Below are 23978 nucleotides of genomic sequence, written 5' to 3'. Positions count from 1 at the left end.
CCCACCGCAAGGAGGCAATGAGGAGGCCCGTGCGTGAGCTAAAATCTAAAGAGCGACCGTAGCGCGCGACCCTGCGCGAGCGGTGTAGGCGTTTATACTTTCGCGAGCGTCGCGAGCGTCACTGCAGTGTAAATATGGCTTTGCAGTGTTGTCCGAAACCATACGTTAACAAATACGAGCCTCTTGTAATTCCAGGACGAAACATGAGAGAATGTGAAGACGTTAAGATTGGGCGTTTTGAAAATAAACAACCATTAAATAATTTGATAAAAAGCGAATAATTTCGAGTATATGTATAAATATTTAACTAAGTTTAACGTGCTGGGAAATATTGAAATGGACCTTAAAAGTGATGTACGCTGTCGCGGCGCGAGGTCGTGCACCTCTCGAATTTTGTAACTTCGCGCGCGCGCCGCGCTTCAGCGCGATCGACAAAGTCATGTTTGCAGGGTTCATACACCTAAACAAGGTGGAATTAAAGCACTTGTACGGCACTTTTAAGGTCCATTTCAATATTTTCCAGCACGATAAACATAATTAAGTTAAATATTAATACATATACTCGAAATAATTCGCCTTTTATCACATTATTTAATGGTTGTTTATTTTCAAAACGCTCAATCTTAACGTCTTCACGTTCTCTCATGTTTCGTCCTGGAATTACAAGAGGCTCGTATTTGTTAACGTAATTTCAACATTTTAATGTACTTTAGCCTAAATTCCAGCACTTTTCAAACCTGAAACACAAAGCAACATCAAAATGCGTCAGGTAAATGTTCATTCCCCTTTTTTTGAGGGGTGTTTCTTTATACTACCACATATCGTTTCGGACAACATTGCAAAGCCATATTTATGTTTGATGCCTGGTGTATATATACGGTCTCTGGTCAGGTAAAAATGTTCTTTCCCCGGTTTTGCAGAGGTTTTTTATTCTCCACTGCCACCTATTGCCACCTATCGTTTCGGAGAACACTGCAGCGACGCTCGCGACGTTCGCGAAAGTATAAACGCCTACACCGCTCGCGCAGGGTCGCGCGCTACGGTCGCTCGCGACAGTATAAACCAGGCTTTGGGCGGGGCCCACCTGTGTTCGGGGCCCCCCCGCAGTGCGTGCCTTGCGTGCCCCTCCCCTACGCCAGTGTTTGTAAGTCGCTCTGGATAAGAGCGTCTGCTAAATGCCATAAATGTAAATGTAAATGTATCTTTGTTCCTCTAGGTGGCAATAATGAGCCCAGGCGGCTTCCTTACGCTTGACTATGAGAGAAGAACGCTTGTTCCTCAGTATCAAGTCATAAGCGCTTCTGAACGTTGAACTAGCTCAGTGAAAACAAGTTCAGCTCGATAATTGTTGGATATCATGAGCTCGAATAGTATGGCGGACCCGCGGAGACAGAACAAGGTTTTTCGGTGAGTAAAATGTGGGTTTTGTTTTTTTTTAGGGTGAAAAACACAGTTAGCTATCCCAACTGTTCATTAACTAGCCAAGCATTGCTAGCTGAGGATTACGGAGTGACGTCACGGAGACGCGTACAGACTCGTTATTAAATCATTGCAGTAATAAAACGGGTCTTTTCTTGTACAGCTACAAGCCTCCAAGCACAGACACCAACCCCACCCTGGAGGACCCCACCCCAGACTACATGAACCTCCTCGGCATGATCTTCAGCATGTGTGGGCTGATGCTCAAGGTGAAGGCACCTCCACCTGAGTCTCCACCGCACCTCACCCTCACCTCCACCTGAGTCTCCACCGCACCTCACCCTCACCTCCACCTGAGTCTCCACCGCACCTGCACCTGAGTCTCACGGGTCTATGTACGATGATAAATATGTACGATGCAGCTCCATCTGGAGTGGAAATAACCATTACACACAAAAGATGTTGTACCCTTTACAAGAGAATAAGCAAATCTTATCTTGGTTATTCTAAGATCGGCAATACTGGACTATACCATCAGATCTCCACAATATAAAAAACATAGGCTATGTGTTGACCTCAAAATACCACCATGCAATATTTATTAATGCCATAATAAAATGACAATATTAACAATAATTAAAGCTAGTTAAGTTTTGATAAAAACCTGTTGTGTGCAGGACTCCTTCAAGTGGTATGCTTGTGCTGAAATGGAATTAATCGCAATTCAGAATCCGTTGCTGACCTTGTGTGTGTGTGTGTGTGTGTGTGTGTGTGTGTGCGCGTGTGTGTGTTGTCGTGTGCAGCTGAAGTGGTGTGCATGGATCGCCGTCTACTGCTCCTTCATCAGTTTTGCGAATTCCAGGAGCTCAGAAGACACCAAGCAGATGATGAGCAGCTTCATGTGAGTTCTCTGTGTGTGAGAGTGTGTGTGTGTGAGTGTGTGTGTGAGAGTGTGTGTGTGAGAGTGTGTGTGTGAGAGTGTGTGTGTGAGAGTGTGTGTGTGAGAGTGTGTGTGTGTGAGTGTGTGTGTGTGAGTGTGTGTGTGTGAGTGTGTGTGTGTGAGTGTGTGTGTGTGAGTGTGTGTGTGTGAGAGTGTGTGTGTGTGAGAGTGTGTGTGTGTGAGAGTGTGTGTGTGTGAGAGTGTGTGTGTGTGAGAGTGTGTGTGTGTGAGAGTGTGTGTGTGTGAGAGTGTGTGTGTGTGAGAGTGTGTGTGTGTGAGAGTGTGTGTGTGTGAGAGTGTGTGTGTGTGTGTGTATGTATATGTGTGTGTGTGTGTGTATGTATATGTGTGTGTGTGTGTGTGTGTGTGTGTGTGTGTGTGTGTGTGTGTGTGTGTGTGTGTGCGTGTGTGTGCGTGCGTGCGAAAGCGCACATGTATTCGTGAAGCAAGAACTGAAAAGTGATAGTGTTGAGTGTAAACATACATGTATTAGTTGTAAACAACATATCCCGCTCAGGGATATTGTTAAAACCACCTGTCTAATATTGTCTTGGTTCCCATTGTGCAATCAAAACAGCTCTGACCAGTGAAGGGGTTCTGTGGTATGTAGCACATTACCTGCAGGTCATTTAAGTCCTGAAAATTGTGAAGTGGGGCCTCCATAGTTTGCGCCTGTTTGTGCAACACAGCGCACGGACACTCGATTGGATCGAGATCAAGGTTATAATCGTTAACGGAAACGAACAAAAAAACGAAAACTGATACACTAAACATTTTCGTAAACTGAAATAAATAAATAAATAACGGTAATTAAAAGAAAAACGATAACTAACTGTAACTATAATTACATGTTTAGAAAACTAACTAAAACGTTCTGAAATTATAGATAGGATACCCTTCGTTTTCATGTTCGTCAGTTTATTTGTAAGTCTTGTGGACGGATATGAAATAGATTTTTTTCACTAGAAGTTTTATATTAGCTGGCAGAAGCGTACGGCACCTCATGGTCTGTCACGTCTCTTGTTTAGAGCTCCTGCTCGCCATGCTGGTCTGCACAATTACGACAACAAAAGTTGGGAGAATACGGCGTGTCCTGTATGGGATTTTTTAAATATGACTACGAGAAAGACTACATGTCTTGTAGTGGAAACGGGTGATAAATATATGAAGTAGTTCTCAAGAGGAAAACACCCACGAATCTCAAAGCTCACACAAGAGGGCTAACTGCCAGTACCTTGACAAGCTAGCCTCCGAGTAGCTCCGCCGAAAGAGAAGCACCATCCCGGCTGGGTAGCATCGGGAAGGAGAACCACAATGGCCCGTTTTCACCAGTGATTAAATAGCTGCTGGTTAGTTAATATGCAGGAAAACCACAAGCGGGAGGATGCACTAGTTAATGTGTTGAGACTGGATGTCACCATGACTGTGTGACTCGATTGCCTTCAAAAAGTCTGGCTTTTCACACAAACCAAAATAGGGTTACGCTCCTATGTTTGTGTCTGTCCTTAGTCTGGCAATTTTCAACAGCAATATTACACATTTTCCACTTAGGGCTTCTATCTTGTAGTCTGTTGGTTGTTCAACAGTAATTGAATGTATTTTTAAAAATGGTATCTTTTGATGAGTTTTTATTACACAATATTTACTTTGAATAAAAAACTAGCAAACATGCTCAAAACTAATTAAAAATAACTGAATTGGGGAAAAAAGTCACAATGAAGTAAAAACTAAACTATAATGAAAAATCCAAAACTATTATAACCTTGATCGAGATCTGTGAAATCTGCACTTTGAGCACTTTGTCATGTTCTTCAAACTGTTCCAGAATGCAAAAAACATGATTGGTCAGACAAGGCCACTTTCTTCTATTGATCCTGGATTGTCTTACCTTGGACCACTTGTAGTTGCTAACGGTTTACGAAGGGTGCGTCTGTGGAATCTGTCGCACCAATCTGCGACAGTCTGGAATCTGGTGAAGTGTTTTTGAACTCTTCAGGGCCTTCTTTGCCAAGTTTGAGTGCAGTGTGGTGTGTTTTAAGTGATGAAACACTAGTCGTTTATATTATAACACAAAACCGGAGTTGGAAACCAGTTCCTTGTCTTCTGAAAAGGAGCTTGCTGTTAGTCTTGGAGAACATGACATTTTCTGTCCTGCTTGACCCGTTGTGATTGTTATGCAGTGTGTTGGTCGTTGTTATGGAGCTGTGGCTGCCTTTGTGTTGTCTTTCACCAGGCTTTCTATATCAGCCGTGGTGATGTCATACCTCCAGAACCCACAGCCCATGTCTCCGCCCTGGTAACCACGGTTCCGAACCCAGGACGAGCCAGAGTGGCAGCAGACGAGACAGGACGAGTTGCAAACACACCCACACACACACATACACGTGGCTGTGTGTACAGTTGGGTCGTGGAGGGGAACATTAATCCTCCCACTGTTCATCTGTTCTGGTGGACACAACTGTGAGCAGCCTGAAGCGATGCACGAGCTCCCCCTCCCATTCTGCCCCGCCTCTTCCCACTCGACTCCGCCCCTCCCCCTGCCCTGCCCCTCCCTCTCCCAGTCTACTTAAGTCCCCTGTCTCTTGTCGGAGTGGACGGGTACTCCGAGTGTTGCTGCATCCAGTCTGTAATCCTGAATTCACTGTAGATTTTAATATAAGAAATAAATGGCTGTTTTTAAAACTTGAACTGAGTAATTGTCCTTGTGAATTGTCCATTATTTAACAAAGGTACAAAAGCTTCGGTTAGGTTCCACTTATCTAACGAAAAAGTTGAAAATGCCTGCAGTTATAGTTTGCATCACGTCCAACCACTGAAATAACCTCAGTAAGATTTATAGAATTAATATTTTTTAGGCCAACCAAAGATATTTAGATATAATTAGCTCACACAAACATTTCCTCCTGGCAGGGTGTGAGTGCTCAGCTGATCTGATCTGGTAGCCACTTTACTGGGCTTCACTTGAGACAACAGCTCTGGCTGCAGCTCAGTGGAGCTTAAGCTCCTTTAGATTCTCCTCTTGACACCCAGGAGATCTGCCCTGATCCCACATGCTTCCTCAAGATCCTCACCCAGCTGCCATACCCCAAGGGGACTTTTCAGGATAGTTTTTTTTATAAACCCTTTTATTTTTCTGTCTATAGATGTGAAGGATGCAGAATCATTTTTGACCAATCTGTTCTACTTGAGTAGTGAATTTCTTAAACATTTGATTCCATCATTTTGCATGCAGGGAGGTTCTATGAACTTGAATTCCATTGGTATTGTTGTGCATTTAAGGCAGATAATCACAAGGTGGCGAACTAGGATAAAAAATAAACATGCAAGCCTTCAAGGGCAAGTGGTGACTGTGATGATGATGATGATGTTGGGATGAAGCCCATCTTGCTCTTGCTCTGCATGGATTATAATCTTGAACATTGAACCTGTCTGTTTTCTTCTGAAATGTTATTCTAGCATTTACCACTGGGTGTACGAGTGTATGACTGGCAATATGAGTAACTTATCCTCTTATTATGTAAAAGCATGCTTACAGTTTGGCTAGTTTGAATTTTAATATATTAAAAGTTCAGCATTCTGCATACAAGGAACTCCAGAGCAATTTAATACTATGGATACTGAAAATTATGATTGGTGCTAATAAAAAAACTTTGAGTTTATGAGCAATAAAATCCCAGGAGTTTAAAAACTGTCCCAATTAATGGAGGTTAGGAATACTACAGCTACAAGACTCAGAGTAACACCAAACTGGATTATTTGCATTATATGAAAGATTGCTGTCTACATCGTTTTCCCTAATGACCGTGTAGGTCATGGTGGATGAACTCTCAGCTTCCAGGGGTTCTTTGCGTTTAGCCTGTATGTGATCATCCTTTGTGTTCTGCAATGCTGCTGTTAGAAAGTTCTGCTAAAGTTCCCTCTGACCATCAATGCTCTGGAAACAAGGTGAACGTTCTACTCAGGCTGAGTGATGGTTTGGTAATTACCTTTTTCTGTTAAGACTGACCTGCCATCTTATGTACTGCTGAACTGATATGGGGAAAAGGGTTCTTTCTGGCCAGTCAAGTAAAACTACTCAATGATACTGATGGATATCAGAAGGAGAACTCGCAACGGGTGCATTTCACAATTTTCTGCTGAGTTGTGAGATTCCATTTATGCGTTTTCTGTGGCAGGGTTACATAGAAGTCAAAGATGGACACATACTAGCACAATAAATGACTGACCACTGGGCCAACGAGCTAGCTCTCAAATTACAGCCAGAATACCAATTTTATTTAATATATAAATCACGGAATTCTGTTGTATGAAACAATTAATTCTGTGCGACCTTCCTGAGTGAGTATAGCCTACCCATCACATCATCATCTCCGGAGGGTGAGGGTCTCATAGGTGACAAACTTCTGACTTATTGAAATATACTTTACAGAGGCGGATCATTCTGGTCTGTGAGAAGAGGCCCAGCTGATTTTCACCTCGAGACCAAAGTCCCAGTGTCCTACAGAGTCAGATTAGACTGTATTGAACACATACCCTAGCTGTACCATGGGGTGCCAGTTTCTGCCCATCTAGACTGGGACGCTTGGTGATTCACTCTCTCAGGCGTGCTGACTCAGGTCGGTACCACCAACCTCTCCACACTTCCTCACACTTCCTCTCACTCCTCACACACTTCACTTCATTCTCGATGGAGTCAACACTCTCACTCAAATCTATATCATTACATTCAATACAGTAATAGGAGAGGGAAGTCAAAATGCTGACATGTCGTTAAGGTGACTTTGCTTACATTTAATTTCTCCAGTTTTCTCGCAAACTCCAGTTCGCCAGCTCGCCCTCAAGAGCTTTTTAGATGTATATATTTTTTTAAACCTGCCTAATCCAAAGAGCTCGTTATTCGGTCCTAGAAGTTGAACAGTTAAACGGGTGGTGCCGGACCCGGTCCACTCAGGCTGCGACCGCTGTAAGTAGAGCTTTGCCTGGAGGGATGGATGGAGACGCAGCCTTGATACTGCGACTGGGGGGTTATTCAGACTATTAAGGAAGATTTTTTAAAATATTGCTGCAATTACGACAGTGCAGAAGCTTACAGAGGACTTCAGCAATATGAATTCGAGGCAGAGTTATCTGGTAACGTAACATAGAGGTGATGTTTGCTGATGTACAGGACGTCCACACCTCAGAGTTGATCATACAGGTGCATCACTGACCAGACACGACAGGTAGGCTCGGTACCTACGGTTCGTTACTCCAGCTAAGGTTCGACTGACAACGTCCAGGTGAGTTCAGAACCGCTGAATTTAAGTCACAATAGTTCAGGATTGTTTAATGCAGGTATCCGCCGGGTTAGGATAGCGGGGCTTAAACCTGTTTCTCAAGATTTATCGTTGAGGCGACTTCAGTTTGTCTGACCCTAATAATCACAGGAACGTCTGACTGAAATAGGGGAAAGTGAATTTGAGAGACTGTCAGAACAAAATGGTTATATTAGCCCACACGAACCACTGATCCATTCCCGTCAGTCAGTTCTTCAGTAAGCCGAGTTCATAAAAAACACACGACAGTGGAACAGAAACTACGTTGACGCTACTGTGAGACCACATTTGGGTAAGAACAGCCTTTTACATTATGTACCTTTAATCAATATGTTGTGAAATTAACTCTTACATAATTAAAATGTAAGCATATATTCTCCCTCGTTTGGACTATCTCCGCGCGCACGCGCACGTGTGTGAGCGCGTGGGTTTGAAACTCAGAAGTTACTTGCAGTTCATTTCGGAATAATCAGCACACACCTTCCGCATGTGAGCATGCCAGCTCACATATTCTATTACAGTTGCTTAAGCAAAACTTTTAAAGCAGTGATAATTTTGTAAAAACTTTACGCACACTTAACACAACAACACACACGTAGCAGAGCCTTTAAGATATTTGGCAAAATGAAACATTGGATTCAGTACTATCATTGGTAAAAGCACAATTTTGTCACCTTATAAATCAATTACAAAGAGATAGCGACTGTTAAAGTGTATGATTAACCAAACACAATAAACAAGTCCAGTAGTGCATAGGCCTACTGATAAAAATGATCATTACTAAACATACTTTCTTGGCCTAGCTGGATCTGGCCATAGCAGTTTGTTTACATCTCAGTCTGTGTCCTCTCTCTTTGTTTACATCACAGTCTGTGTCCTCTCTCTTTGTTTACATCTCAGTCTGTGTCCTCTCTCTCTGTTTACATCACAGTCTGTGTCCTCTCTCTTTGTTTGCATCACAGTCTGTGTCCTCTCTGTTTGCATCACAGTCTGTGTCCTCTCTGTTTGATTGCATCACAGTCTATGCCCTTTTTTCTATGTTTACATTACAATATATGTCATTTTTATCAAAGCAGTAAGGGGAAAATAATATGATACATCCATCCTTGGACAGGCCTTTTAGTCACAGGTGCCTTCCATGGCTTGCATCAGGTGTAACCTGACAGGGCTGGAGATTGTAAACCTTCCCCCACATTCAGTGGGTTTAAGGATGGGGTTTAAGGATGGGGTTTAAAGTGTGGTGTGACCATTGTGGGTATTAAATTAAACCGGGTTTGGACCAGAGCACCTCAGTGGAAATATACATTGTTCCATTTGATACTGTATTTCACCAGCTCTGCATTTATTTGGTCTTCTGCTGTGATGATGGTGTGTAGTCCGTCTACTGCGCGATTGCTGTGCATGCTCCCCCTTTGCCAAGTCACTGCCTACTCGTTATAATTGTACCGCCCTCTATCTGAATATCTCTGCCCACCACTTTACAACGGTGTGCCTTTTGTGTCACGAGTGCTGGACTCACTAGAGTTAAGCCAAGCACAGGGACTGCTCCGATGGTCACTGTACAGACCAACACACAGTGTTACATCGGCCCCCAGCCTCAGAAGAAGAAGAGCTGAGTGGATAGGTTTGGTTTTGATGGCAGTGTCCCAACTACAGTCGGCAAAAACCTGCATATGTGTGCTAAACACTTTACATCTGACTGCTTTTCCTTCGTGGGTCAGTACAACGCAAGGCTGGCAATAAAACTTTTCCTAAAACCGGGATCAATGCCAGCTGTCTGTGGCAAAACTGCAGACGAGGGAAATGTAATTATTAAAAAAATAATGATGTGTTCCTTTGGCCATATCACACTAGCTAATGCTAACGTGAGGTAATGGATGCAGTCCTCAAGAATGTTTGATACAGTATTCCCAAATAATGTTGTTAATTTGTTGGTTAAATATCTGAAAATTAACTTATCAACACATGAATGTGAGAGTAATATGAGAGAATATGAGAGAAGATTTCTCCAGAGTGCTTCTTGCTGTTGATTTCATAGAATTGTTGAATTTTTTCACATTTTATGTGTTTGACAATGTACATTTTCCAGAGGCCATTTCACTCCGCCCCCTGCCCCGCCCCTGAGTAGTGACTCATCATTTAAAGGAACAGGCACTCAAACTGGCTGTTGTGAACAGGGCTGTTTAGACAGGGAGAGAAGGCCCTGTGGTGTTTGATCCCTGTCCCAAAATACACACATTTCATTAAGACCCCAAAAGAAGTGTTAACTCATGTGAAGGGTTTTAATCCAACATCCATGAGGATACTACCCATTCTCGATGGACCTGATGAACCTTTTTAAAAACCTCATGGTCATTGAGGATCTTTGAATTTCTCTGAAGCATGTTCTTTCTATGTAGAGACCAATCAGGATTCATGTACCATACCACAGGAGCGCGTATAAGGCATTGTTTCAAAATTAAGGAATAGGTATTAAAATGTTCTGATTTAGTGCATATTAGGGATGCAAATTATCGATTAATTCATTAATTGTTAGTTGACTGATCTTATCGATCGACTTTCGATTAATCGATAAGCGGCGTTTTTCACCTGAATTTCAGTGTTTCAATAGGGCTTTTAAAAATATCAGCTAAATATACTGCTCAAAAAAATTAAGGGAACACTAAAATAACACATCCTAGATCTCAATTAATAAAAATCTTTGAAATCAGTTGAAAATCTCTCATTTCTACCTGTTGTCTGTTCCATTTGCACAAGAGCAGTTGAAATTGATTCACAATCAGTGTTGCTTCCTATCTGAACACAAAGTGTGGATGACTTGGAGTTACATTGTGTTGTTTAAGTGTTCCCTTTATTTTTTTGAGCAGTGTAGTTAAAACACTTTGTTCAAAAAGTATATATTATATTATGATAATTATATTGTATTATATTATATATTGCTCAAGTAATTATGCATGAGGAAATTATGGTATAACAAAATACATTCTTTCATTTTAAAAAAGGAATAAATTAAGGACTGGCTCAGTTCAATTTGAAACATTAGACATTAAAAAAAAAGTTAAAAAAAAAAAAAGAAATTAAATAGAGAGCCAAACAGAATATTATTGAGCCCATGTTTGGACAATGTTTCTAGCTTTGTAGTGAACACATGCTGTAACGCGACCGGAGAGTGCCCAAGTTTCCACAACATCATTGAGCTTGTCAGTTAAACTGTCAGCGGTGTGTCTATCCGACATGTTCGTCGTAATCAGCACTGCAGATTTTAGCTGCCAGTTCTCGTCATTGTAGTGGCACGTCACAGTAATGTAACTTTCTGTTGTTAGAGCCGTCCAACAATCTGTTGTAAGGGCTACAGTAGTAGCAGTAGATAGCTTTGTTTTTAGCTCACTCGTATTTTTTTGTAGCGAGCTTCGAAAACGCTCGCCTTCCCAGTGTAGCTGTGATTTTAGGTTGACCAGGTGCACTGGTGATATGCAGGACAGCTGCATGCATGGTGTTCAAATGATAATTGAGTGAGCTAGTGGAACTGTTGTACTTCAATACCGCATTACACACAGAACATTTGACTTCTTTGCCTAAATTAACAATGTTGAAATTGTAGCGACTACTACTCCTCGCAGCGAATTCCCTAACAGACAGGCACTTGGCCCTTTAAGTGACACTGGGAGAGCGGCGCCTGCGTGCGCCAGGGGAGGGGAAGAGAACAGTGCTGTTGTTTGAGTTGCGTGGAAAATAAAGTTTCCCTCCTTGGGATTTTCTGGATTACGCAGTTTCTGCCTCGTTTCCCGAACACGCTTCAAAATGGTCCCACACCGTACGTCTTTTCGCCCGCTTCATTTTGTTTTCCACTCTGGTCTTTCGCGACACGTGTTCACCTCTCGTTCTTACGCTCTGTTCAAGTTAATACAGGAGCGCTCTCTAATGATTAATCGTGATTAATACATTTTGATCGAGTAACGTCTTAATCGACAATTAATCGAAAGTCGATTAATCATTTGCATCCCTAGTGCATATAGCTGAATTTTTATATAATGTGTTTACAAATCCCTGATAGTGTCTCCTTACTGTCTGTGTTAAGTAGCTGTGGGCAAATCCTCTGTGTGTGTCTGGTTCTGGTGCCTTACATTGTCTGATTCCACTGCCCGGTCCTGCTGAACCTAGACAATGACAGTTTTGAAGAAGCATGTGTAGTGTTTTGTAGGACTATGTGTGTAGTGTTTTGTAGGACTATGTGTGTAGTGTTTTGCAGGACTATGTGTGTGGTGTTTTGCAGGACTATGTGTGTAGTGTTTTGCAGGACTATGTGTGTGGTGTTTTGCAGGACTATGTGTGTAACGTTTTGCAGGACTATGTGTGTGGTGTTTTGCAGGACTATGTGTGTAACGTTTTGCAGGACTATGTGTGTAACGTTTTGCAGGACTATGTGTGTGGTGTTTTGCAGGACTATGTGTGTAACGTTTTGCAGGACTATGTGTGTAACGTTTTGCAGGACTATGTGTGTAGTGTTTTGCAGGACTATGTGTGTGGTGTTTTGCAGGACTATGTGTGTAGTATTTTGCAGGACTATGTGTGTGGTGTTTTGCAGGACTATGTGTTTAAGTCTAAGTGTGAGCCTAAGAATGTGCAGATCAGGGCTGAGGTTTTGATGATTGAGTGTCAGCTTTCACTTTTTAATTTATTTTTTTCTTGTGTAAGCAATCATAAAACATTAATTGCTTCATTTCATTTTCGCAATTAAGCAACTGCAGTGTTATACCGTCCCCCCCAATTGATCAACAAGTCCAAAAAATTTTAAACAATAAAGCTGATGGAATTTATAAATTGAATAGTTACATCCCCTTATGTCTGTCATATTTTATACTTCTTTCATCTGAAATGATTCAGGAAGAATAGAAACCTGTGTGTGCATGAGTGCGTGTGTGTGTGCATGAGTGCGTGTGTGTGTGTGTGTGTGTGTGTGTGTGTGTGTGTGTGTGTGTGTGTGTGTGTGCATGGGTGTGTGCATGTGTGTGACACTGCTGTTTGGAACAACATTCAACATGTTATAAATTTATGCAAGTCAGAAGATTGAACTAATGGCATGATATTACAGTTTCTTTACGACTGCTAACATGTGTGTACCAATACTTGAGATTCTTTTTCAAAACTCTAAACACATTAACACATTTACCTCATACAAATAGCCTGGATCCATTGCATCCAGGAGGGACATTTGGTCATGGGGCCGATGATCATAAACCTTCCACCTCCAGACTGAAAAAAGTTCCTTAGTGGGGTTGAGGAAAGGTGAGATGGGCGGGAGGGAAAGGGACATCACTCTTGGATGGTCTATAAACCAGTTTGTGATGACATGAGAATGACAGAATGCTACATTGTCCCATCACAAATGTCCTCGTGTTTCCTCTCACCTGTTCCCTTTCTGTTTCTGGAACCAGTTGTTGGTAGAGTTCATTCAAAAACGAAAGGAGGTCACTGTTATAGAGACCAATCTGGCATTTGTGAAGGACCAAACCAGCACTTGAGATTGCAGGACAAATTGTGATATTTGCTCCTCTCTGACCCAGTACAGTACTGCATTTTATTTCAATCTGCATGTGCAAAAAATGTGTATTACAGTAATAGGTTTTTTTTTTTTTTTTTGCAGAGCTTTGCATTTTATACTTTATTTAAGCTTTTGAACCTTAGGTTTACACAGCATTTGTAAATAAGACAAGAATGATCCAGAATTTTGTTATTGAGTGACATTGTGTGTACAGTTGTGATCAAATTTATTCAACCCCCAATGCTGCGAAGGGTTTTATGGAATTCAGTGCACATTTGTAATTGTGTTCATAATGAAATCTTACAAGGACTTGTTAAAGAACTAAATGCAACTAAGATAGCATCAATTTTTTTTGTCATAAAGTATTAAATGGCCTTTTTGTGATTTCTTCATTGACACAATTATTCAACCCCTTTACGACTACCACTCCTAAGAACAGAGGTTCATTCCAGTGTTTTCCATCAGGTATTGAAAACATCTGTGGATGTCAACGAGCAGCAATCAAGCATGATAAGCACCAATTAGGCAGATTTAAAAGAACTGTGATACTCAGCTCCTTCTAGACATCTACTGGTGTGTTTCCAAGCATGGTGAAGGCAAGAGAATGGTCCCAGAAGACAAGAGAAGAGGTTATTGCTCTTCACAAGAATGGCAATGGATATAAAAAGATTGCGAAGTTGTTAAATATTCCAAGAGACACTATCGGAAGTATCATTCGCAAGTTCAAGTTAAAGGGCACAGTGGAAACGTTACCTGGTCGTGGCAGAAAGAAGATCCTGACCGCGACTGCTGTGCGCTACCTGAAGCGTAATGTGGAGAAAAATCCCCGCGTGACAGCTAAGGAACTGAAAAAAGACCTGTCAGATGTGGGCACTGAAGTTTCAGCTCAGACAATAAGGCGCGCACTGCATAACGAAGACCTCCATGCCAGAACGCCCAGACGCACCCCCTTGCTGACTCCAAAGAACAAGAAAAGTCGACTGCAGTATGCCAAAAGTCATGTGGACAAGCCACAAAGGTTTTGGAACAGGTTTTGGAAACTAAATTAGAACTGTTTGGGACAATGGACCAGCGCTATGTTTGGAGAAGGAAGAACCAGGCTTATGAACAAAAGAACACCTTGCCTACTGTGAAGCATGGCGGGGGGTCAATTATGCTTTGGGGCTGTTTTGCTTCTAATGGTACAGGAAAGCTTCAACGTGTGCAGGGTACCATGAATTCCCTTCAGTACCAGGAGATCTTGGAGGAAAATGGGATGGAGTCAGTCACAAACCTGCGGCTTGGGAGACGTTGGACCTTCCAACAGGACAATGATCCGAAGCACACATCCAAGTCCACTAGAGCATGGTTGAACATGAAAGGCTGGAACATTCTAGAGTGGCCATCGCAATCACCAGACTTAAATCCAATTGAGAACCTCTGGTGGGACCTAAAGAAGGCAGTTGCAGTGCGCAAGCCTAAGAATGTGACTGAACTGGAGGCTTTTGCCCATGAAGAATGGCCTAAGATACCCATAGGTCGCTGCAAGACACTTGTGTCAAGCTATGCTTCACGCTTGAAAGCTGTCATAACTGGAAAAGGATGTTGTACTAAGTACTAAAAAATAATGTCACTAGGGGGTTGAATAAAACTGATAATGATGTGAGCACAGTAAAGACATTTGTGGTTATTCCATCATAAATATTATGTTATGTTTGTCTAATTTATAAGTGCCTCTTTGATATAATTGTAAATAAGATGACTGAAATGATCAAAATCAATGTCAAACTGGCCAAAACACTTTATTTCAGTGGGGGTTCAATAAATTTGATCACAACTGTATAGAAAATGTAAGCAAAAACAACATGAATTGTACTAATTGCACAGAATCCTTGCTTCACAAACGTCACGTTTATTAACATATAAATATAGCGCGGATAGCGCACACATAACACACATTCACGTGTGATACTTAGACAAAGACGAGCACGGGACACTGCGCAAACGCACATGAAATAGACAAACCACATAAACCCCGAGTGATCACTAGACGAGCCACAGGTGAGAGCGATGAACACACTCAGACGTAACCGCACCCACGGAGATCCACAGACGCAGACGACTAGACGTAGACAACATAAACACACTCCCAAAGGGGAGGAGTCAGGGGCTGTAACGTGACACCTAGAGAATGATAGTTCTGACTGTGGTAGCTTTCTGGATTCATACATCCTCTGTGTAATGCAGGAGCTGATTATTATAAGACTGTAATTTGCAAGATTTCTGTGTTTAATTTTGAGAAGTGTGTGTAGTGTTTACCATGTCCAGTATAGATAAATGTGTAGTGGTTTCTGTGTCCAGTATAGAGAAGTGTGTGTAGTGGTTTCTGTATCCAGTATAGAGAAGTGTGTGTAGTGGTTTCTGTGTCCAGTATAGAGAAGTGTGTGTGATGGTTTCTGTGTCCAGTATAGAGAAGTGTATGTAGTGGTTTCTGTGTCCAGTATAGAGAAGTGTGTGTAGTGGTTTCTGTGTCCAGTATAGAGAAGTGTATGTAGTGGTTTCTGTGTCCAGTATAGAGAAGTGTGTGTAGTGGTTTCTGTGTCCAGTATAGAGAAGTGTGTGTGCGTTGGAGAAACATGACCTGAACAATATGCTTATAGCTGTGTGGAACTGGGCCAAGGTTTTGTTGCTTGAGTGTCAGTTTTTCACTAATAACACTAACTATGTTATTTATAATTTTAACGTGTAAGCAGTCATAAAAACACTGTCAATTATTTTATTCTGTTTGCAAAAATCAGCACAGGCCATTAAGCAAATGTGACAGTCAAGAGTCCCTGCTGATTGATAAATGGATACAATAAAGTGTAAACAATGAAGCTAGAGGAGTGTCTTCAGGCAAGATGCTTTATGTGTCCGTGAGAGTCCATGTACGCACTGCTGTTTGTGGTCCATTTCTGATGACTTCATAATATTTACATTCTAAACTCCTGCGTCAGTCTCCTACTTTCCTTCAGAGGGTTGCACTAATTACACGACAGTAACGTCAGTTGCTCACAGTTAAGCACATTTTGTGTTTTTGTGTCTCATGAGACATAATTTCTGCTCGTGATTGCTCTTTATTAAGCAACAACAGCACACAACAGAATGAGGCGGACCCAACAGGAGAAATGGTGGGATGCGGGGGGGACCGGGGGCGGAGAAGTGGAGGGGGCGGAGGGGGTGGAGGTGTGGGTAAATGAAAGGAAAGGCACATTTGAAAATGGCATCTCCTGAAATACTAAGATAGTATGAACAGGGAAAGACATGGTAATTAAAACACACCCAAAAGCCAAGTCGATTTAAATAACATTAAAGAATTTAAAATGTGTGTTTAAAGTCTGCAGGGAGGTCCACAATATCACGGGAGTCCTAGCAGAGCGTGTGAAAGACCACACTGTAGTGTAATTAACACACAGGGCACAGTACATGTAATATACAAGGAATATACTAGAAATATACAAGAACTATACAAGATGTCAATACAAGATACAATGTCTGGTGCAATGTGCAAACTACAGTAGACGGTACAGTAGACACTCTAAAAGAGACGTTATACAATATACAGTGAGGGCTGGGTGCTGAAAGAATCTTCATGAAACAATATGTATCACGATGTGGGCATCACAATACAATACAATGCAAGGCCTAATGGTCGTTTAAGCAAACACATTTTATTAAGGTAAATGTTATCAAGAAATGGTAACACTTTACATTAAGTGTTGACTAACTAACGTGAAGTAATGCATTAGTTAACATGAACAACACATGAAGTAACACGAGAACAATAATTAACTAACGTTAAGTGTGTCTGTACTGTTTTTAGCTTTTTTAGTCCCTTTTGTCTCCAAACTAAAACACTAAAACTCTAAAAAGTTTGTTGAGAATGTGATGGCCCACTAAGGCTCACACGTGTAACTGCATATGGGTTGGGTGTGTGGGTTGGTAGTGTTGGGGAGTTTATGGGGTTTTAAATGTTTAAATGTAGCTCAATGAGCTTATAGGTATAAAGACACAACATAGACACCAGTGAAATGAAACCATACACTTGTAACATATAGGTAGCTCTTTTGTAGCTCTCTGTATAATATGTAACACCGTTCATACCTTGTGCCAATGGTTTAGCAATTTTAAAAACATGCACTTTTCTATGCTAGGAGGGCACACCAGCAAGAAGAGTCAGACCATAGGTAGGGGCAGTGGTAGCATTTTATTGAGCTTACCCAGATCTGTTTTCCTGCCTTCTGTGTTTGTTCCCCAGGAGCCATGTCTGCAGCGTGGGTCAGTGGGGGTGTCTAAGAAGGAGTGCGGGTTTACTGAGCATGTCTTATAGACCCGCTTGGAATTCTGGGTAATGTGGGCTAGACTATCTGGAACCTTTCTAGGGGGTAAACCAGATGTATACAGCGAGTTGTGTGAAATATGTGTAACTTTCTTGTCTTTATGCTTAATAGGGAAGTAGTATGTTGGGTGTTTGGAATGGAATGTGAGATCGGAAATGGCTTTATTGAGCTATAAGTGTTGTTAGTCTTTGTTGAGGTGGAATGTATCTGGTGAATTGTATATGGTCTCACCCATGCTGTTAAAAGTGGCCATGTTGCCATGTGTCAGTGGGTCTGTTTGTTTCTTGTCTGGCCAGAATGTATGTGTCTCCGTAAGGAGTAATAAACATTTGAATTGACTCTCCTGCTGTGCTCCTTTGCCTCCGGTCACGCCCTGACAGAGAATTATTAGATTACAAAAGAAAACACATATTATTTATTTTTAAGTTGTCTAAAACTAAGCTAGCGGGATATAAAGAGATTCGCTGGTAAGTTTGTTAGCAGTGGTTTGCCGCCATGTTCAGAAGCTCCGCCTTCAACCTTCCAGCGGTTTGCAGTCTACCGTACTCTGTCATGTAAAAGTAATGTAATGTAATCTACATAGGCAGCACGGGAAAGTGCTTGAGTCGGGCAGTCACAGATGGCACCGTCTTTGAGCCCGCCTGTCTGAGCCTTCATGCCGAGTTTGGGGTTCAGTCTGCGGGGGGAGCAGAGAGATGAAGTAACGGCTCGAGTTTCTGAAGTCTTGGATCACTTTCCACGTGCTCTTCCGCCAGTGCCTCCTTAGAACTTCCTTCATCATTTGAGGAGATATAAGCGTTGACCGGTCTTCCTCACCTCGTCCTCCACTTATCTGAATGCTTTGTCCTCTTGAGGTATACCTTGCTAATCTACCAGGTGATTTTGTTGGTCATGTGACTAAACTATGCTAGTCCCATGACTAATCCCAACATAAATGTTTGAGTTTTTTTGCAAATATCTATGTATATTAGAAAGACTTTTACTTTACAAAACAATAGAAACCTTTGGCCAACAGTGTCCAACTGTACCACTGTGGCCCACTGGTGAGCTGCAACTTCCAGGTTGAAAGCCACTGTGCTAGACAAAAGTCCATAACTTTGGGATTGTTACATTTTAAATTATGTACATTTACGTGTTTATAAAGCCCTGATGGTATGTCCTAACTGTCTGTGTTACGTCGTTGTAGTCAAACCCTGTGTGCGTCTGGTCTAATCCCGTGTAAGTCTGCTGCCCTGCCCCTGGTGAACCTGGAGAGTTTGTTAGCCCTTATATATATATATATATATATATATATATATATATATATATATATATATATATATATATATATATATATATATAATATAGTGCATGAACTGTGTATCACAACCATGTAACACGTTTATCACTTTAGTGCACTTCACTGCAAAAGCCCTAACCATATCGGTGGTAATAATGGTGAACGTGTGGCTATGTTCATGGTGACGAGCCCTCGTAAGTGTTGTGTGGGGAGTCTTGGCACTGATGGCCTGCAGCCGTGTGCACGAGCACGAGAGGGTTCGCCATCGTTCCTTCTCTGAGTGAATGCGCAGTGGGGTGTCTGACGTGGACGTCTCCAGAGTGCTTTTAGCTGCGTTATTGTGACTGCGGTTAAATAAAGGAGGCCAGTGGAACCGGCTAATGAGGTCCTACTGTGTGTGAGCGCCGGAACCCGTTAGCAGATGTCTGTCTCTTCATGTGTGTGTGTGTGTCTCTCTCTCTCTCTCTCTCTCTCTCTCTCTCTCTCTCTCTCTCTCTCTCTCTCTCCTCTCCCTCTCCCTCCCTCCCTCCCTCCAAAAGCACCATGATGTCTTCCATGTATGCCGACGGCACTGTGATCATGAGGAGAGCGCCGCCCCTCTGGCAGGAAGTGAAATTGCAGCCAAAGAAGCTCAGGTCGCACTACCGCCCTCTAAAGAGCGGCAGCATCTCGCCGGCCAGCGCCACCTACTGGCAGACCATGTGCCAGCTGAGCATGGAGACGTTCTGCGCCGACCCGTTCGACCTCGACCCGCAGGACGAGCAGGACGAGCAGGACGACATGCTCTCGCCCTCCGACACCGAACTGCTGCTCATCAGGAGACATGCGAGGGTGCACTACCACGACGTCCTTAAAGCACACCAGCTGTACAAGCTGCGTAACACGCCGAGGGCCAAGCGGAAGGAGTGGGAGTGAGTATAACCGGGCCCTGACACCAGCACGGGCAGTGAGGAGACGCCTCAGGGGGCGGGGTCATTCTACACATACCACACCCAGCTTTGGCACCATTCCAAAAAGCATGTTTCTTAACATTCATTCAAAATAATCCGTGACAAAACAAACCTTGACAAATGATCGTAGAAATGTTTGTTTTCAGTCCTGCGTGTTTGATACTGAAATATACCCTTTGTTCAGTAAGGCTGCTCGTGATCTGGGTGTTGACCGGCGAGTGTTGTGTTGCTGTAGCTGAACTGAACTTAGCAGTCTCTTACGAAGCTGTGCAGGAGAAAGCAAATACCGTATGTGTGTGTGTGTTCAGCGCTCAGACCAACTCAAACAATTTAGACCAACTCAAATATACAAACTTGGCCTCAAAACCCATTTCCTCCTTCAGTATTTAAAATTGGATTAACTTTTCTCACCATGAATCTTTCATAAACTGCCTCAGGCTTTTCTAAGAGTCATTACATATGTTTGGGTCCACTGTGTTTACATAATCGTCTATGGCCCCCATACTCAAATAGCGCGGGCTATCTATTTCTGGCCCGCGAGCTGTTTTGAATAGTGTTTTTTTTTAGGAATCTCTTTTTTTTTCAATCGCGCTATACGCTCTTATTTTGAAATCGCGCACCGCGATCTCAAGACGATGAGTGAGTGAGTGAGTGTGTGTGTGTGTGAGAGAGAGAGAGGGGGTCTGGGTAGTGGTGGGTGTGGTGTGAGGTGTAGTTCTGTTGAGGTGGTGTGTGTGTGTGTGTGTGTGTGTGTGTGTGTGTGTGTGTGTGTGTGTGTGTGTGTGTGTGTGTGAGAGAGAGAGAGAGAGAGAGAGAGAGAGAGAGAGGGGGGGGGGGGTCTGAGTAGTGGTCGGTGTGGTGTGAGGTGTAGTTCTGTTGAGGTGGTGTGAGTGAGTGAGTGAGTGTGTGTGTGTGTGTGTGTGTGTGTGTGTGTGTGTGTGTGTGTGGTGTGTGTGTGAGAGAGGGGGTCTGGGTATTGGTCGGTGTGGTGTGAGGTGTAGTTCTGTTGAGGTGGTGTGAGTGAGTGAGTGTGTGTGTGTGTGTGTGTGTGTGTGTGTGTGTGTGTGTGTGTGTGTGTGTGTGTGTGTGTGTGTGTGTGTGTGTGTGTGTGTGGGTGTGTGTGTGAGAGAGGGGGTCTGGGTAGTGGTCGGTGTGGTGTGAGGTGTAGTTCTGTTGAGGTGGTGTGAGTGAGTGTGTGTGTGTGTGTGTGTGTGGGTGTGTGTGTGAGAGAGGGGGTCTGGGTAGTGGTCGGTGTGGTGTGAGGTGTAGTTCTGTTGAGGTGGTGTGAGTGAGTGAGTGAGTGAGTGTGTGTGTGTGTGTGTGTGTGTGTGTGTGTGTGTGTGTGTGTGTGTGTGTGTGTGTGTGTGTGTGTGTGTGTGTGGTGTGTGTGTGAGAGAGGGGGTCTGGGTAGTGGTGGGTGTGGTGTGAGGTGTAGTTCAGTGCTGCCACCCCCCTGTCCACACCTGCCACTCCTGCTATGGACTGACAGACTGGTAGTCAAAAGAAAGTTCCTCAGGGAGCAACATCATCATGTTCTTCATCACAACTCCCTCTCCCTGATGGCCTCTGCCCCAACAGGAGTGACAAGCTATGACTAAGTGTCTCTGGTAGTCACACAAACACACATGCGCGCACACACGCTCAAGTGTACGCACATACATTCACTATCCTCACAGTTTTACATGAAAGAAGCCAGTGTGTGTCAACAGGTTTAAACTGCATGTGTCTGTTAACCTTTTCTCCTCTAGTCACCTGTTCATACCATCACTAAACACACACAAGATTATGTATGATCCTCCACTCCTCATGTTTAGAATTAGCCCCCAGAAAATACAGGAAAAATAAAGATACATCCCCAAGGAGAAAGCGAGCCAAACAGTCTTAAATACTGTCAAACTAGTCAAACAGTCTTAATCCTCTGAGTTTGACTGACGTGCCGCTGCATTATCAATGTTTCTATTAACATCTCTATATCGTAGCAAAATGGTTCAAAGACTTCCTGAATTTGTAGTCTGCTATAAATGAGCTATTTTCAATTGATATACAGCAGGTAAGATGGTCATCTAAAGATACCCTGTTTAAACTTCTCAAACACTGTTTTACCCTCAAGGAACACACAGGAAGCCAATGGTGTGACATTTCACTGCTTTTTCTGCTAAGCCACAGACAGACATTGCTGGCATGTCAGGGTATATCTATTCTGTGGCCCATCACCTACTAGGTACTCAAGGACCCTGCCCATAGATGCCCTTCCTTGGGGGGGCACGGGTCGGGCCAGGGGCGGCCCGGGAGGGTGCATTCCCATGCCGAGGACCAGGGTGGCTGTGAGGGTGGCAGGCTTCCTAATCAGGTTGTGGTGAGTAGCAGAAGCAGACAGACCAGGGGCCCAGACCAGGCCTGTGGGGCCGAGACCAGGCCGGGGGCCGAGACCATACCTGTGGGGTCGAGACCAGGCCTGTGGGGTCGAGACCAGGCCTGTGGGGTCGAGACCAGGCCTGTGGGGTCGAGACCAGGCCGGGGGCCGAGACCAGGCCTGTGGGGCCGAGACCAGGCCTGTGGGACCGAGACCAGGCCTGTGGGGCCGAGACCAGGTCTGTGGGGCCGAGACCAGGCCTGTGGGGCCGGGACCAGGCCTGTTTTCTCAACAGCACATACTGCAGCGCCATCAGGCACTTAAATAGCCTCCCTACGCTGCACCAACACCTTAAATTAAGCCACTGTGACTGACATATAGTTGTTAATACTTTTATTTGATATTTGCTATATATATTTATTATGTGTAATATGTTATTTATGTCTTTTACTGTGTTTTTATGTTTCTTGTCAATGAGCACACTGAAACAAATCCCTAGCAACTAGCACAAGTTGCATGGCAATAAAGTATTGAATCTTGAATCTTGAATCTTGAATCTTGTGGGGCAAAGACCAGACCTGTGGGGCCGGGACCAGGTCTGTGGTCGAGACCAGGCCTGTGGGGCTGAGACCAGGCCTGGGGTCGAGACCAGGCCTGTGGGGCCGGGACCAGGCCGGGGGCCGAGACCAGCCCGGGGGCCGAGACCAGACCGGGGGCCGAGACCAGACCGGGGGCCGAGACCAGGCCTGTGGGGCCGACCAGGGCCAGGAGGAGGTCATAATGCTGCCGGGTTGGGAGTCATAGCGACAGGAATATGAGGAGTTATGTTTCTGTTTATGTGTGCATGAATGTGTGTGTGCTTGTGTGCCCAGTGGTGGATGGTGCTCTGCCACTAGAGTCTGTCCTCTCTCCCCTTCCTGCACCCCATTCAGTCCCCCAGGGGGCTGTGGATCCCGGTAGAGAGTACGCTGTGTGCAATTGGCTGCCGCTTCTCACCGGTGTGTGATTGGTTGTGTGAGACTTGTACCTGTGTTAAATTGTTAAGTGACCTTGGGTATCTTGAAAGACGCTATATAAATTGAACGTTCCTTCATCATCACCATCATAAGCAGCTGAAAGGAATAACAAGGGGCGTTAACAAAACCTACCACAACGAAACGTCGACTTGACTGACACGGAGGGCGGAGCCAACCGTGACTCCATATATGGTTTCACTTTCTTTGGCATCATTAAACCCTTCAATTGGAGACATGCACCTCCCCCGTGACCCCCGTGACCTCCGTGGCACATCTGGGTGGTCCCACCTATGGTCTGCATCTTTATTATGGTGCACATGTTCTGGTTGTGAGGTACATGAAAGGCCCTGAAAGCTGCTTATATGTCCCATCCAGACCTAAGAATTGTGTGAGTGCCACATCATGACATCATGCCACACCTCCTGCTACACCTCCTGCTACACCTCCTGCTATACTTCATGCTGTATTGCTGTTGGGGTTTGATGCCTTTGGATCGAGGTAGAGGTACAGGTGTAGCACTACAGAGTCTCCACCAGGGGGCGGTGCGGAACTTTCTCCCAACATGGCTTGGAATGTTTCTAATATCATTAAATGTGATCAGCACAAAATAAAGAGTGGATACTGTATGGATTACTCCTTCAGTTAGTGTTGTCATTATCTCGGCACTGTAGTTCCTCTCTTCCATTATTTCATTGTTTTGGTATTTCACTCTCACTTTTGCTTGTTCACTCTTTCTCTTTTGTTGCCTTTACAATCTTTGCTAAACATAACTGCATTGCTGAACTTACATTTACATTTATGGCATT

General features: G+C 43.6%; 1 protein-coding gene across 1 annotated transcript; it reads left to right on the top strand.

Annotated features, from left to right (window-relative positions):
- The first annotated feature begins 1233 nt into the window (after positions 1–1233).
- On the top strand, positions 1234–5047 carry LOC143502112 (PAT complex subunit Asterix). The gene is made up of 4 exons (XM_076995291.1): positions 1234–1407; positions 1583–1688; positions 2223–2320; positions 4593–5047. Exons 1-4 carry the CDS (start codon positions 1358–1360, stop codon positions 4657–4659), a joined length of 321 nt encoding a protein of 106 aa, XP_076851406.1. The 5' UTR covers positions 1234–1357; the 3' UTR covers positions 4660–5047.
- Positions 5048–23978: the final 18931 nt, after the last annotated feature.

Source organism: Brachyhypopomus gauderio, unplaced genomic scaffold, assembly GCF_052324685.1.
Source record: "Brachyhypopomus gauderio isolate BG-103 unplaced genomic scaffold, BGAUD_0.2 sc190, whole genome shotgun sequence".
Taxonomy (NCBI): Eukaryota; Metazoa; Chordata; class Actinopteri; order Gymnotiformes; family Hypopomidae; genus Brachyhypopomus; species Brachyhypopomus gauderio.
Note: the sequence above shows the minus strand (reverse complement) of the source record. Positions and strands in the feature narration are given on the sequence as shown.

What these genes read in the sequence shown, in the direction of transcription:
- LOC143502112 (XM_076995291.1), top strand. Translation starts at nt 1,358, where the DNA reads ATGAGCTCGAATAGTATGGCGGACCCGCGGAGACAGAACAAGGTTTTT. An exon ending in TGTGTGGGCTGATGCTCAAG is followed by an intron (nt 1,689 to 2,222) that starts GTGAAGGCACCT and finishes TGTCGTGTGCAG; the next exon opens with CTGAAGTGGTGTGCATGGAT. An exon ending in CAGATGATGAGCAGCTTCAT is followed by an intron (nt 2,321 to 4,592) that starts GTGAGTTCTCTG and finishes GTCTTTCACCAG; the next exon opens with GCTTTCTATATCAGCCGTGG.